Source organism: Xiphophorus hellerii, chromosome 8 (genome assembly GCF_003331165.1).
Source record: "Xiphophorus hellerii strain 12219 chromosome 8, Xiphophorus_hellerii-4.1, whole genome shotgun sequence".
Lineage (NCBI taxonomy): Eukaryota > Metazoa > Chordata > Actinopteri > Cyprinodontiformes > Poeciliidae > Xiphophorus > Xiphophorus hellerii.
This window is the reverse complement of record NC_045679.1, coordinates 19,255,514-19,272,901: the sequence shown is the minus strand read 5'-3', so window position 1 is coordinate 19,272,901 and position 17,388 is coordinate 19,255,514. Positions and strand designations below refer to the sequence as shown.

The 17,388-nt window shown below is 36.0% G+C and overlaps 1 protein-coding gene across 4 annotated transcripts in view; it reads right to left on the bottom strand.

The window, feature by feature from the left end:
• The window catches only part of ptpn13 (protein tyrosine phosphatase non-receptor type 13), a 47,943-nt gene extending 34,640 nt beyond the window's left edge, over positions 1-13,303 (bottom strand). For all 4 annotated transcript variants that reach the window (XM_032569518.1, XM_032569519.1, XM_032569521.1 and 1 more), the window contains exons 1-6: positions 12,956-13,303; positions 7,075-7,194; positions 3,880-4,046; positions 2,185-2,250; positions 908-1,093; positions 677-764 (exon numbers count right to left, since the gene is read on the bottom strand). In XM_032569518.1, the coding sequence (XP_032425409.1) occupies positions 677-764; positions 908-1,093; positions 2,185-2,250; positions 3,880-4,046; positions 7,075-7,189 (622 nt within the window). In that variant the 5' untranslated portion in view covers positions 7,190-7,194; positions 12,956-13,303. The remainder of the gene's footprint in view (positions 1-676; positions 765-907; positions 1,094-2,184; positions 2,251-3,879; positions 4,047-7,074; positions 7,195-12,955) is intronic.
• Between the last annotated feature and the right edge of the window lie 4,085 nt (positions 13,304-17,388).

Below are 17,388 nucleotides of genomic sequence, written 5' to 3'. Positions count from 1 at the left end.
AAATATGAATCTAATCAATATCATGCAGCGCTTACATAATCTGGATGACGGCCATGAGTGTGCTCTGGCTGTCCTTTCCATGGCCTGGAGAAATGCCGGAATGTTCAAAAACCACCGAGGAGGTTCAGTCATATTTTCCTGAATTTAGTTTAAATTAGAGGTTTTGGTGTGTTCTTTTCTATTCTAAAAGTAATTCCTCAGAATATAAGTTGTGGAAGCTGCATTTATTTGCTTTGCTGTTACAGATCTGTTGAACTAAACTAAGCTCTTGAAGGAGAAAATACTTCAGTTCGTAACTCAATGAAAAGAAAACAGATTATGAAGTTATTAGTTTCACTCTATTAAAGCCTATTTTCAAGTTATATTACAAGTAAAAAGGCCTATAGCGCTTAGCCTTGAGGTACCACCGTAAGACAATCTGACATGCAAATAACATTACTGCACCCATCTAAAAACGTAAAGTACATCTTAAACTTAAAACATATCATGTATCATACCTATCTGACTGAATAAATAGTAAGTTTTTATGGCCAACATGCCATATATAACAGAAGGATCAAGCAAAAAGACATCAATATAACTCCATATGCCACTGCAGTATGACTTGGGCAACTCAAACGGCACAGAAGACTTTAGCTACTTTGTGTTCATAGTGTAGAAATGTAGCTCATTTTACCGGATGGCAAGCCTTTGCCTCTCAACCGCTCTCGAATCTCCTTACTCCGCTCTGGAAGAGATTCTCTATCTGTCAGCAGACCATCCAGCTAAGAAAAGAAGAGTTGAAGAAACAATAAAATGATAAGATGGTAAAACTGGTGGAGAAAAAGGAATCTTTTCATGACTGAGAGACCCATTTTTCTGCAGCTGACACACAAATCATCCTCACGATTTAAACTGAAGTGTGTACCTGAGAGAGACTGCCAAGCACCAACCGCACCAGTTTTCTAATGTAGGAGAAAGGAGGGTCACAGGTGGAGTTCCTGATGTGCTTGCTGCAGATGTCCAGCACCGTGCGTAGCGACATCCGACTCAACGTAATGTCATCAGACATGTTGAGCAGTAGACCGTTAAGGTGTTCCCCCAGCTTCATGGGCTGCACAGGAAACCCAATGAAGAATGAAACGATTACCAAGGGCAGGACTTTTATCCGATCTGATAGTGTAAATCATCATTCGTTTTCTAAATCATCTTGTAAGCATTACTTAAAGTACCTTACATTAAAAGAGTAATCTAATATGCATTTTATATAAAAAGAAATGTAATATTATAACCATATAAGCATAACTCTACTGACAAAAAGTGACATTTTTTCTCCCAAACTGATCATAAAGGTCTTTATGTGAGGTAAACTCATCCTTTGTAAAAGCAGGTAATTTATCTTCAGAATCAAAGGTTCCAGTAACAACTGTTTGCTTAAAAGCTTATGAAATTCACATCATCTGTGCTATCCTTCACAATTCCATTATATGAAATAAGGTGCAACTATTTCAATTAAGGCAGGTATTTCATAGGACGCCTTTTTCCAGAATAAATGACGCATCGCAGTAATATTCAAATTCCTTTTTCTGATATTTTTAGTTTCAAGGCAATAGATAGAGGGCATTCCAACAAAATAGTTGTCATTTAGTTCTCATTTAAATAATTCGGATCAGATTGTTTTTAGATAAAGTAAATGGTTACACAAATAGACACTACATTTGTTTCATGACACATATTGAAGTTGCATTGAAGTCAACCTCAGTGCTAGTCATGGTGACCGTGGGAAGCATTTCCTCATAAATGTGGATGTGTTTCTACATGTCATGAAGATGCGGGGGAAACCTGACCATCTTCATTTTCCAAGTGCATTCCAGACAGCATTTCCAGGCAGCACTTTTTCCTCATCAAGATTAGACTTTAAGATAGTGTCATGGGAGAATAAAAATAAATATTGATATGCATTGTTATGAAGCATCTGGACTGTTTCCAAGTTTTTACTCGCTGTATTTGTGATGGTGTAATCAGGCAAGTGACAAGTTTAGGTTGGAGTTTTATATGTTGCAAAAATATTAACCGAAGGAAATAGGACAATAATAGTTTTGCTGACAGCAGATATTAGACTCTAAAGTCTTTGAAAAATAATAAAAGTGATTTTTACATATTAACAGAAGCCTTTTTTATGATTATTTGATTTATGATGTTTACCTGGCTTGGAGGGATCTGATAGTCTGCTCCCCAAAATAATGTCATTCCCAGTGAATACATATGCATCTGTGGAAGGAAAAAAAACAACTAAATCTATATGTGCAAAAACACAAAAACAGACAAAACAAGCTGATGAAAATGAAAAAAATGACTTAAGAAGGTTGATGGTTGTAGACAAAAACAAGGTTAAATTTAGGAGAAGTAGGCAAAACAAACAAAGAGGATTAAAGTTGAATTAATTTTCCACACACAGAACATAGATGAGGTCTTTCACGGTAAATCACAAAATCTTTTTCCATTTTCCTGTTATTACCCTCTACTCATTGCTTTGGAGAGAAAATACTTCCCCTGAATGTTGGGCTTGGTAGAGGAAAGAATAATTCAGGGATTGCCAAAGAATGCACCGTACCCTTTGAGGTCCTTCAGGAATAGACAGAGTGCAAATTTAAAGACACACTAACACTTTCAGAAAATCTGGAAGACGGGACAGTAAGGAATTAAAGTGAGCACAGAACACCAGGTTGAAAACAGTAAAAGAAAGCTTTGGCTCTTGCAGCTGACATGTATTTACACTCAGTCTTAAAATGAAGGAAACGGATTATAACTACTGCACTGAAATAACTCAGCTGGAGAGGCAGATCCAGCCTTGGAAAACTGACTCAGCACAAAGCTGTTGGAGGTTAGTGGGGCTGAGCCAAAGATGGGTTTTCAGTCGTGCAAGGTTTCAGTTATTCTACCAGAGTAGCAGATTTGAAATGGGAGGGCTGCAGTGAGTCTTTTAACTACAGACGGAGGCATGCTTCCTCAGAACTTCGGACATAGCTTCTGCCAACGTGTCAGTTTGACACTTTAAGTCAGGACAAGTTCAACCAAACTACACCGTCTATCATTTACATACACACACACTACTAAAAATAGATGCACAACTGACAGTCATTTACAGCTTTGCTTTCTGTTGACAGACGCTAGAGTTAATTTACATTTTAAATCCACATAATTGTCAGCTCAAAGGTCAAAGAAAGAATGAGGTGTTACAGCTCTCTCTTTAAAGAGTTACTACAAATTTCTTTAAGGTTAATAAAAGAATGTCGAGTCCTTTTTAAGACCAATATTCCTACTAAAAGTCTTAAACTAACTTGGGCAAATTAAATTAGTAGCTTTATATATGACATTTAAGTCAAGTACTTTTATACCTAGATTACCAAACTTCAAGCATTAGTAACACACCTTGAAGTAAAAGTTGTTACTGAGTATTTACTAAATTCAATATCTGTAATGTTTTTAATGAATAAAATAAAAGAAAGACCAAAGATGTTGGAGGCTGTTTAAAAAGAAAACATGTTTTCTACAGAGGTATGGTGGCCATTGAATTATGTTGCTACTTAAAGGAGGAAAACGTTCAGCAGATAACAGAGTGATAAAAACTTCACAGAAATGTTGCTCTGTTTTATCCTTTTAAGCTTTTGACCTTCATGAATTATGCAGGATTTAGACATTTTGGGAATCTCTCAAGAATCTTTGTTATCAAGGTAAAAGAGAACAATATGACCCAGAAAGCTTCGATTGGTACATCTCTGCTCTGGTTTATTTAAGGAAGTGCACCAAAGACCTTGGTTAGAAATGCATCAAGACAAAGATATAACAAAGAATGTTAAATGTTTCTGTCCCAGTGTGAATGATCTAAGCATTAAATACCTTTTCAATGTCAGAAACTGAATTCAAGGGGTTGCCTTCCATGACCTCTGGGGCTGTGAAAGCTCTTAAGTCCTCCTGGGTGACATACTCGTCTGTAAATGAAATGTTGCCAGAGGGCATGAGGAGGAGGGACCAGGGTGAGATGATGAAGCCCATGGCTGCTGGGTCTGGAGATGGAAACAAGACAATTCAAAACATGAACATGGATATAAGACAGAAAGAAAACTTGGTTTTCTTCAGATAAACTTTTAGATGGTGCCAAACAAGCTCAGAGACCCACAGCATTAAAAAACAATGTTCTAGAACTCAATGTTAGTATCATATTCTGTCCAGACATTTAAAGCCCAAATGCCTCACACTTAGACATATCTAACCACAGTGGCTGTTTCTTGCAAAGGGCTTTGGCATTTATGGATATCTGAGCTGACTGAAGTAAACACAAACACATGTTGCTTTCCTGGCCTGCATTAAATAAAAAATAAAATCTTGAAGCATGGAAGCAAAAAGGAATGACTACACAGTACTATTCTCTTTTCCTACAAAGCCACAGGCAGTGCTTTGGTTAGAGACTGTTTTAAAAATATACAGAGGAATGCTTGAGCAGTGCTGCAAAATTCTTTTCTTCAACTCATACCTTAGTCTGAGAAGAGCAGAGGAAAAAGGGAGCTCGATTTGAAGAACTGGGGGAAAAAATTGCTTTCAAAAGCTGGAATTTACTAAGTAAATATAGGTTTCCTGTTTAAAACCCATCTGATCATTCAAAGATCTTACTGTATATTTGACTTGGGTAAGTATCAAATACAAAGATGTTCTGAAAAAGTAATCATGATTTTCAATAAATTATAATGATAATTATGATGAAGATATGCTGTTGCTGTTTGATGAGCAACTAAAGTCTTACTGACAAGAAATGATTCTGAATCATCGCTCTATAAAATTGAGTGTTCAGACATTCTAGGTCATTTTTACTGCTACGCTGATAAGCAACAGCACATCTGGAGAGTGATTAAAGATCTGGACAGACTTTCAGTTCCCTACAAAAGTATTCACACCCCTAGAGTTTCTACACAGTGCAACCATAACTTCCATGTGTTTTATTTGGATTAGACCATTTGCACAACTGAAAAGTGGATGGACTAAAATTAAACTTCTTGGTCTGCATGCAAAATAGTCTATGTGACAGAAGGCACACAGACTGTGTGGCTTGAACACAACCCACACTGTGAACACAGAGGTAGAAGCATTATGCTGTGGGGATCCCTTTTATCAGCTGGGACAGGGACGCTGGTCAGAATTGATGGTAATATGAAAATCGCTAAATACATGGAAATCCTGGAGGAAAACTTGCTAGAACTTAAGCAACAAAAATCATAAAGCAAAGGTTTGCCTTCCAGCAGGACAGAAACTTTAAAAAACATGGTCATAGCTGCAACAAAATGATTAGATCAAATAAAATTCATGTAATGGGTTGGTCCAGACATAAATTCACATGGAAATCTGTAGAAGTAGCAGTAAAAGTTAAAGAAGTTGCTAATGATCTGGGTACTTTTAAACACTATGTGCCATTACATCCTATCTCCATATAATCTGACTGAACTTGATTTTTTTTTTTTTTTTTGCAAAGAAGCACAGAGCTGACAAAGACAAAACCTAAAAGTCTTTCAGCTTTGATTGCAGTAAAAAGGTGTTTGTACAAATATATTTTTCAAACTGTGTATCATCCTCCTTCTGTCACATAAAATACATGACATGTGTGGTTTGCATGCGACAAAACGCAAAATTACAAAAGATATAAATGGCTTTGCAAGCTACTGTAAGAACACTCAAGCAGACAAATGTGACAACATACTCAAAGAAAACATGAAAGAATACTAGTAAAATCCTTTCACTAATCAGACAAACTCATATCAATTACTAAAACAAATCCTTCTTAAGCAAAAACGCAGTAACCACTGCAGTTTGCCCATGAAAAATCTACTAGTTTCATATTTGAAGACAATCTCCTAATCTTTATGCTCACCTTCACTGCGTAAACAGATGAAAAGAAAACAGCACAAAGGCTAAATTTAAAGTTAGAATATTTGTCATTAATAACACATTCTTGTTCCAAACAGACTTTACATAGTTCAGTAACTATAATTACTGGGTCCAACATCTGCTATTCAAATTTTAGCTTCACTCAGCAGTCTAAAGCTCCACACACCAGCAGCCACAAGTTACTCAGTACAACTACACACTGAAAGGATAAAATTGTGCTTTAAGTACAACGGAGAATGCAGCAAACGTAAGACAAAATAATGAAGAAAACCTTCAAGTATCCAGCTTTGCTTCTTGGCTTATCAAATAAGCCTTCACAAAGACACTATTCGAGATCATTTCTGCAAAATCCTTTCATCATAAATGTGACCTCGGCTGCTGAGGAATATTTAGAAGCATTCACTGATAAGGAAGTTTTTCTGCAGCATGATGGGATTTGCATCACCAAGCTTCACTAAGCAAAACCAGAAAGTGAAGACAAGCTGATTTTCCCCAGAAACATAGACTTGGCTACAAGTTAATGCTTAGTGGAAATTTTTAATGCACAACTGTTTAGACAATAGTTTTAGTTTGTGTTATCAGGTGTACTGGAATGATGAGTGAAACCAGGAGCCTCCTAAAGTGTTTTTAAAGTGACAATCAAGGGCAAGATTTCTGCAGACTCGCATCCTCTTTAGCGTCTCTAAAGTTAAACTTGCCTCAGTCACCCACTGCTTGAGCTTTCTCAAAAAACAAAGTTTTTTTTTCTGGAAGCTGAATTCCTTATCTGCCTGTGCCGCCAAGGACAACTAGATACCCTCACCGGCAATGGCAAAAATTATTAAAATGGCCAGGGCTATCTCAAAGTCTACCAGGCATTAAAAATGAGCAAATGAAGCCATCAGAATAATAATAATAATAAAAAACATTACATATAAATTAGCATTTTCTGGTTCTGATTTCATTTAAAGGAGGTCAAAGATTTACTAGCTTTGCTCCAGTAGAAGTATAAAACTCTCAGAAAAAGGCTTTTCAGTGCTATTTTTCTTTACAGACAATATTAAGGTTCTGTGAAACCAAACCACTATGCAAGTAATTATGCATGAAAAATAAAGTTGGCCCCTGCAACAGAAAGAAATAAGGAGAAAAAGAAAGAATAATTGTCTTTGCACATCATACCTTTGTTAAAAAGTTCTTGGAGGCTTTCTGCACTCTGACTGAGCAGCGCCCATACCTCCTCCTCCTGGAGCGGCCCCCCTCGAACTTGCAGGGCTTCTGCCAGAGACACATGCATCTTCCCTGCACAGGTAGCGAAACACACAGTTATCACCTACAAACATATTAACACAAACATTCTTCAACGTGCAGTCTTTGTTTTCTTGTTTAAAATTCCATAAAATTCTTTAACATACGCCAACTTTCCTCCAAGTTAGTTGACATTTTGTCCTGTTACCTTAATAAGGAGCACCAAGCAGAAAAAAAAAATCATTTTGACTTTTGCCTTGTTCGAAGAAAAGGAAAACCCCTCAGAGCTGTGGGAAGGAAACCTCGAAGCAGATCAGCACAGCACAGAAAATGCAAAGGCAGCACCTCCGAGTCACAGTTCTGTTCATGTCAGCAACTACGGCCTCTGGAAAATCCTTTTTGAAGTTTTCTTGTTTTATTGCCTTACAACCATAAATTAAAAATCAATTTCCAAGAGGTTTCCTTTAAGCAAATCATCAACACATCCCTCCAACTCTTAAAGTCCAAACTTTATTGGTAAAGGCACTAATTAATAATACTGTAAGTTCAGAAAACTTGTGTATATTAATGTGGAAGTTTACACATTTATGCATATATTGTCCTTTATATTTTATAATCTAAAGTTTATCTGTGCCACTGAAGTACTGCAGATAAGACAAAGATCAGTTGCATGCTTAAAAATAAACCTGATCAGGTCATATAAATGACTCTTTTCTTTTTCTTTTTTTTTAACTGCGATCTTAAAGCTGTTTTTTGCTGTGTCTTATGTAAACTTCTGTTTTCTGATTACAAGTTGTAAAACCTGAAACTGGGTCAGGCTCAGAACAAAAACCAGTCCCTCAATGGCTGACAAAACACAACATTTCACTGTTACATTAGGAAACTCAACATGCCTTTAATTTATTTAACCAATACCCCTCACCCCCATTTTAAACAGGATATGTGTGCTTCATTCTACACCCTAGTCGAGTCATTCACACAGGGATGTGAATGAGATAAAAGACGCATGCAAAGTTGTTCCCGATGTGTCACAGTTTCTGTCTGTACTCCAGCCGCTGCTCTGCAGTGGTGACAATGGTTTCTAATCTTCCTAATTCATCAATGGCATGACACCAATGTAAGCAAACCAGTTTTGCAAACAGGCTGTGCAGAAACTATTCGAGCCACGGTAAAGTTGCACATCCGAAGGAACAAATAAAGATTTTATTACATCGCATGGGTTACACAAGCAAAAAAAAAGCCCAAACTGTAAATCGATGCTGTGAACAGCGATGTTGGAATTTTCTGTCAGATTAAAATGTAAATGTCAGGCTTGTTCCTAAAGAGGACACCCATGTTCTAGACCAATCTTCTGAGCGCTCTATGAATATTGGTTTGCAAAATCCAAATTCAACTTACTTTTTATAATGTCTTTATTTTAGGATTTCAGAGTGTAATATAAAGAGTAAAAAAGTTAGCGGTCAGCAAAGTTAAAGTGTAATCAAGTAGTTATGTGAACATGCACTGTATCTTGGTGAACAGATGAAAAATCGGACCCACTTTGAGATCTCCAAGGACCGTAAATGTCTCCAAAAATTTCATGATAATCCATCAAATTAATGCACACATACTTCAGTCTAGATCCCTGCTGTCTCCTGAAAGCCTGTCACAAAAGGAGGCGATGAAAACACTTCTGCTGCATCTGACACTAAAGGCTAAATGTGTGCATATCATTTATCCATAAATCCTTGCAGTAAACTGGGCCAGTAAACCAATTAGTCACTTTTTTTTTTTCTGAAAGCAATATGTGAAACAATGTCCTTCCTATGAATTGGAGTTTTCAGAAGAGAGCTAATGAGTAAACCTGTCACGAGCCTAAATGTTTATGCAGGAATGCAGGTTAACCATTCTAGTAAATGGGAGGAGTGAAGTTTGAGGACAAGTGGGATACCAACCACCTAGTTCATTACCCATGAGAAAGGGGAGAGAGGGTGCTGTGAGGGCTGATTGTTTTGTGACCCTTGTTATTTCAGCAGAGACCTACAGTGGAATGTTTTTTATCCGCGCTGAGACCGCCGTACAGGCCAACTACTCTCATTGGTTCTGCTCATTACGGAGGGTGTTCGGCAATCTAAACGCAGAAAGCCCTCACCACTGCAGAGCCTCTTGCTCTTTCAGGTTTGCCAACTATCTGGGTTTTTGTTCCCAGGTCTCTCTGTGTATTAAAACATCCTGCCTTCAAAAACAAACACGAAAAACACCAACTAAAGACTGCTGTTGTTGGTTAGAGTTTCAGAGTTTTGACTACAGTCACAAGGATTTTAAAGAAATAAGCCTGGAAACGTGACAGAGGTCTTTACTCGGCACTTCCTCCCACTTTCCTGTGTGTGACAGAACCCATTGGAGTTACAACCCATTGGATGGATTTGAAAACAGTTTCCTAAAAATGTCCTTCAACTTCATAGTGCTACATACAGGATATCAATTATTCAGTTTGTCCTTTCAAGAAACAGAAAAAAAATCCCCCCCATTAAAACTCTTAAAGAGACAAGCCCACCGAAGTTACATGAGATTCAGCTTTTAATTTTGGGAAACACAGCATACATCCCATGAGAATGAATTTGATAATATCCTCCAAAACTGTACTCTGAGCTGGCAAGTGCATTTGAAGGGAAAAAGCAGAAGCAGTGAGGTGTGCCAACAGAGAGGTTAAAAAATTTTTCCTAGGGTTATTCTTGCCAGTAAAATTCAGAAACAAATTTAAAATGAACTATTGCCATCACTTCCAACTACTCTATTCTTAGAATTAGAAAGACCATGAGCACGCGTGGCCTTCATAAGGTTATAATCTTAGCCAACATATCTGGAGATGTATAGGGGTAATATTTCATATTCATACCAAATCAAAAGCAGGTTGAACATTACTGAACTACTGACATGGAAACTCAGGACTAGTACATCTACCATGCAATGTAGTAATTCTGAAGCAGAGCCACATCTGGAATATCCACTGACAATTACAGTAAAGTGGTGTTGTGTTTATATGCATTGTAGTTTTTTCCTGGAATACAAATTAAAGAAAGTCACTTTGGGTAAACTGAAGAAGGGCATCATAATGTTCACAGGAGAACTTTGCCTTCTTCACAATTTTGGGTAAAAAATGTTAACATCACAAGGGAGCAGCACAAAGAAATGCAAACATAATCAGACACTACAATTTATGTGACACTAAAATTAAATCTTATAATTTATAATATTAGATATAAAAACTGTATGTTCTGTACTTCTGCAGTCCTATGTTTGCATGTTGCATCATAGTAGCAAACACAAAGATTTGTACGAGCACTCCACATGAATACATGATGGGAATCTTATGTAACACACTAGAAATGCTAAAATAAAAAAATAAATCACCTATATAATAGCCCACGACTTTAGTTCTGATCCATGTTTCAGCCAGCTGATTGACATAAAATAAAATATTAGTAAAATGTAAAAGGAGACTTTTTTTTAGATATCACAGCGGGCACATAGCAACCGGTGCCAACTATAGGCCTGGTATAGTGACTGTTGTGACAGTCCCTCTTTTTGTACTCAAAAGAGGGACAAAATGGCCACAATCCATTTGTCATATTGCAGCTCTGCATTTGCATAGAAATATTGTTACATAAAAGCAAGTGTATCAATTTTGTTATTGTTTTTTTTTTATAGCCTCTGCAACATAGGAGTCAAGTTAGCAGCAAAACCTTTAGATTTTTCAACAAATAGCTTTCTAAAATGAATTAAGTCTCTCTATGATTATAATCCCTTGCAGAAGCAAACAAATGAGATGCTAGGCATTATTGTCTTGGTACCTCAAATATTGTTTTCACCACATCTACCAAAGTGTGTGTTAATTTCAGTAAGAGAGTTTTAGTTTTAATTTATATAAACTTTTTTATAGATCAGAGTAAAAGGCAAATCTCAAACGTGTCTCTTTATCTAGTTGCTTGTGTCTGATGTGGTATCATAAAGCAAAACAACTGGATGTTGCTGAGATCAACGTTATAAAATGTGGTTTATCAAGCTGTGGGCATTTCAGATTATTTTCAAGGTTTGTTGTTCAGAGTAAAAAAGGCTTGCGAGTATCAATTAGGAACATATGAGCATTATTATAAGTCAATAAAAATAGGGGTAAAATGACGACACACACATCATCAAATACAACCAAGATGTTTTTCTAATGTTTGTATGCCTTTACTATTATTTTTTGTTAATTAGTTTGGAGTAGCACCAGTTAGGAAATTTCTTTAGTTAAAAACGATTTATGGTTTTCTTTTAAATTTGCAGTGCCAATTCTGATTTTGACCCTTTTTTAAAACCACTATATCAAAAAGAGCAAACATATTTGCAAAATATTTCTGATAACAAAAAAAATTTGATCATAAAATTGTCATATTTATATGTCAGAAGTTCTGACACTAACATTTGTCTAATTTTTATTCAACTAAAAGAGCAATTGGTGTGTTTAGACCAGCATGTGGTAAAAGTTTTAAAAATGTATATGTAATTAACAACAAAAAACAAACAAAAACACGCACACACACACTCCATGATCAGAGCTGCAGCCAATTATAGGAACCTTTTGCTCAAAGTCAAGAATAATTTGGCTCTGCATACAGCAAGTTTTTTCTTACTCTAATATTATATTACAAAAATAGAATTGAAGTTTCCCAGCTGGGTCTTAAATGTGTTTCATGTGAACAAAACAGTAGTAGGGATTTAGCAACAGCAGTGACTCACCTAAATAAAAGAGAAAACCCAGTGGTTAGTTCACATTCTTTGTGATCTACGTACCATCTACAGCATTAGTGGAGGTACTTTTCCAGATTACACAAAACACAGGCCAATACAGTGTTGAATATTGCACATTCTAGTTACGGGGCTGTTTTCCTTCTTCACAAACCAGTGAGCTCCACTCAGTGTTTTTGTTTTTCAGTGAAGCCTGTCTTGAAGTGCTGTGACTATTTCCTTGGTTATCAGCCCAGCTCTGGACCAATAGCCCTTATTTCTCATTTTGGTCTGGACCTCATCCGCTCCATTTCTGTTAATCACAGGGTTGCTATGAGAACTGTGACATGGAGAGCATTTTTTTTTTTTTTTTTTAGCAAAACTTCACTCTAGCCTGCCTTCTTCCCAACACACAAACCCTACCCTTTAACTATTTTGCTCATTTTTTCCTATGAATAACGCTCTCATCACCTTCTCCATGACAGCTTAGATGAGAAAGTTCACCCAGTCTCACAGCCTTCTTTCTTAGCTTTCCCTGACCTTTCACTTTGAGTTAACTTCAGTATACTTCGATGTTAATGAAGGGGGAAGGGGGCCTAAATACCTTCTCACATGCCAATCCATAAAACCTTTAGTCAATAATGATTATATGGCTCTAAATGCTTTGGTAACAGGGAGAGAATGCGTGCTAAAACATTAAACTTGTGGTTTATTTTTTCAACATTAGCCAAGCTACACAAGTGATAGATGTTTGAAACAGTTACATGGCATGTTGTTTTTATAGTAGTGTTCCCTCCCTCCCAATTAAAATGCTGTTACTTTAGTGATGTGGGGCAGCCAAAAATATACACATAAGCTTAATATAACGTTGCATTTAACAAAAAACTTTAAAGTGATTCTAACAATCTAAAGGATAGTAGGTAGCTAGCAGTCAACGCACTGAAGAAAGACTTAAGTCTCACTCCAGCTGACTCAATCCTTCAGGTTTCGCAGCTGGGCTAAAGTTAGCCAAAACACATGCAAATAAAATAGACTGAAAACTAAGTGAGTTTAAAACGAAGCTTACCAGGAAAGAAGAGTTAGACAATTAATTCAGGCGTAAATGTTCGTACTCCGACGAAGCTACGAGTCCGCACACAAACTGCACCAGACGCCATCCCATCCACAAAGCAACATCTTGGATTGTAGTTAACTACACGGAGAGGAAGACAGGCAACAGGTCATGCTACTCATTCCACTTTAATGGTCCTCTACGTGGAATTATTTTCAGTCAAAAGTAAAAGTAAAAAAATAAAAAATAAAATGTTACATTAAAATATTTTTTTTATTTGTTTGGGAATCCGGTCTATTCGCTTCGGCACAGTTACCAGCTCTCCTCCAGCGAAACAAAGTTACCATTTCTGCGGAGCAGTGGAATAAACCCTCCCTCTGCCAGCTTAGCGTGGGCTGACTGGGAGTAACCGGACACCTAAGGCTGGCCTCTGATTGGCTCGCTCCTGGGGGACTGTCATTTTAACCACTGCCATGGCAACACACAACCAGGAGGGAAATGTTGAGCAGAATCTGGTTTATTAAATTTTCTGTGGTTTACAAATCCCCTCCCTTTAATTGCCATAAATGTAGCATGACATGGGACAAAAATAATAAAACATAAACAAACACAAAAGAAGTAGCAACGGATGAGAACGTTTTTTTTGGCGGTGTTCTGGCTTATGTATGAAATTTAAATGTTTTGTTTTCTTTTTGTTTGTTTGTTTTGTTGTTGTTTTTTTTTTTACTTTGAAGTGATTCATATTTTATGGTTTAATTATAAATCTTGAAAGCAAACAAGTATCTTCATATCTCCATAGTATTCCATTTACACTATTTATTGAATAAATACGAATTATTACATCCTGAAATGAGGGCTATTTCTCTGACAACCTTGCTTGATCTGATAATCGACTTCTTCAGTAAAGCATTTCAGTGTAGACTCAGGTGAATGGTGAGGGAAGGCCTGTTTAATTACTTTTGCATACAGGCACACATAGTTTGTTAAATTATATTATTGACTGTTTGCAGTTACATATAGTGTGATTCCAGCACATCCAAATATCAGAAAAGATCATATCAACCACATCAACAGGCAACATTTTACAAGTTGTATACAAGTTTATAAAAACAAAATTGCAGCAAAAAAAAAAATCCTCAATTTTCCTGGGGATTATATTTCTTAAAGTAACACAACATACCACATCTACACCTGTTGTTGCACCCTTCTTGACAGCCTAGAAAAAAGGCTTATAAACATTTTCTTTACTCGTAGATGGATGGCTTTTTGAAAGTAATTACAGATGCCACCTTATCATATAACATGAGTAATTAAACTGTTCACATCACCAGAAAGGTTATCATACTCTTAGAGTATAGAGCTAGTGTTAACATGGTCTTATATCTGTATTTCTAATCACAGATTTCTTTGTCATAACTATCATTACTATTTCAGCAAGTACCTAAACGATGTAGTCACATTATGGTGACTATATATATATATACACACTCACATATATATATATATATATATATATATATATATATATATATATATATATATATATATATATATATATATATATATATATATATATATATATATATATATATATATATATATATATGCATAGATATATTATTCTATGAAAATATGCTTTTATCTCTTTTCATCCTGTTGTTGTGGAAGCCGATATCTCTTTGAAACTCAGTGAAAATCGAGACCGTGGGCTTCCCACAGCATCAAAGTGATTCATTTTCGGCACACTCAGGAAGCAATCCACAGCTGAGTATTTCCTTCCCGCGTAGTACTTCAAAGTTGAGTTTGTTTATGATCTGTCTATCGCCATCTAGTGATTATTAGTCATTATTACATGGCCCTTCATATCATTGTTAGAGTTACAGTATCTGACCCTGCCCATGCCTGGTAAATGCAGTAAATATCAAGCTTTCCCTGAAATAACACCCTATCTACACAAATCACTCTGAAGGGATTAAAAACTGACATCGCACTTATTTTTGCATGTGTGGGTTCAGTTTCCACCTGGGTAATTATTGTACTAGTCACCTAGACCCTTCAAGTCTTACATAAGGCAGTAACTGATTTACACTGTGATTTGTAAAAGGGGACTGTAATAGCATAATTTGATATTTTCTAATAAACATCCATTTCAAAAAATAATTTCTAATATAGGAATCTAAAAATATATATTTTTTGAATTGAATGATCATTAATCACTAAAATACTTGGTCAGGCAGCTGATTGACGAGCCACCACTGTATCCAGTTTTCTTGTACATCTGTCAACTACAGCAAGTAGCTAGGTCCATTTTGCAAAATGAATTCCAAGCTTTGTATATGAAGTTTCTATCTCTGATTTCAAAACCAACTTTGCTCTAACTGCTGTGCTAAAAAGAAAAAGGTAGAAATTTTTAACTACAAAATTTGAATTAACTTTGAATCATGAGATGTGTTTTTACTTGGTTTTTCTATATCTTTTAAAGATACTTTCGGCATTTTGCTATTACATTGCTTCTACTGATGACATTTTGGGAATCCTTTCTGTAAAATGTCCATTACATTTAAGTGTCCTAGGTCTTTTTTTTCCTCATTGTTTTAGAAAAGCACGCTGCTTAAGGTCTTCATGAACAAATTCATGAAGACCTTGTGTGCATCTGGCTTTTAGTAAAATACACAGTAATATTTGAAGGAACTTGTGAGTATATTTCAACATTTCATTTTATTTTATGTTTTTGTCTACTTCAGATAAGTGCTGCATGCAAGTTTATAATACAGCAAATTTGTGTCGATATGTTTATTGATACTTTCCAATGTTCTGGATGCAATTTAGTTCTTTTAAAGTTCTGCTCAAAATATTTTTCTTTTCTTGCCTTTTGACTGGAATACTATTTTCATCCCATTGCCTTTTAAAAACAGTGCAATTAAATAAAAAAAATAAAATAAGAAAAAAACAATGATGATAATGATGATAATAATACAAGGGTGCAACTTTGTGTTGCAAGTTGGTGGGGACGAAGAGGAACGAGGGGGAGGGCTAGGATGCTGATGCACCTGTAACCGGATCCTTTCAGCATTGTGCTGGTTTTATTGATTGATCAGGCCGTGACACGGTTTGTCTTTAAAAAGGATGGTTTCTTAATTTATTCTGACGAGAACAACATACAGAAAACAACCATGTTATAGGCGGCCTGCTCCAAGTCCTCTCCCACAGGACAACATGACAAAAGGGCGTGGGAGGACCATGTCTCACAATTTTTAAATAAGCAAAATAAACCTTTTTTATACCACATACCTGACGAGAACAACATACAGAAAACAACCGTGTTATAGGCTGCGCGCTTCAAGTCCAACACAAAATAAAAGTACATAACAAAAATTAACTTAATAGATCTATAAATAAACTGGATGTATTTAGATGAAAAATAAACAGCACACCCCTCTCCCACAGGACATGACAAAAGGGGAGGGTCTAAGGGGCGCAAACAATTTAAAGACAATACCACAGAAGAAGAAATAAAAAGGAGGAACTTCCGATCTTAAAGTAACACAATTAAAACAATGACAGAGTTTTTTAGGGGTGTGTCAGTCAGGTAAGGAAAGGCACAATACAAATAACCAAAAAAAAGACATTTTGTGTAATTATAACAAAACAGAAATACAACCAGGTTACACACCCACAGTTACTGGAAGGCCTTTTATTTTTTAGTGCTAAGAATAATGCCAAAACTTGCATGTGAATGCCAGACCAGTCTTATTCAATAAATTAGGACATACGTCCTGTTCAGGCTTGTCAGATTAATAGTACCTTTAGAGAATAACCTTTTAGCAGCTATTAAACATACTACGAAATATAAATATGTTAAAACATCTAATTAATCAAATTAATTTATATAATGTCTTTCACTTGGAGATGGAATTACAAACAAAGAAACTTTTCAATCATATTCTAATTTATGGAATGAGTCTGTATTTACTGAGCATATTTGCTTTGATATAGCAAATATTAAAGACACAAAAACCTGTTTTGGGTCTGGTTGGGGCAGTTGGTTAGTAGAGCGACCATCGATATTACAGGTTTCTATAAAATGTGACTTAAAGCTGAGAGGCTGATGTTTGAACATATAAAATATACAGTATATATTCTCTCTGCATATAAATCTATAAATAGTTTGGTTTCTGTCAGTTCTGTGAAGACACAAGAGAGAACTAAGCGAATTTCTCTTTTATATTGACCAATAATTTTATGTTAATTGTCGCTGTAGCAGCCATGGTTTAAAATTTAACAAACTTTAACTCTTTATGCTTTATGAAATATTTAATCCTATTTGATGACTGCTCTGAATATTGCCACGTTCAATTATGCAATTAGTCCAGGGAAAAATGTAGACAAACGGATGATTGTGTTATTTTTCCCAGTCTATCAGCCTAACGTCACACGTAGACACGTTG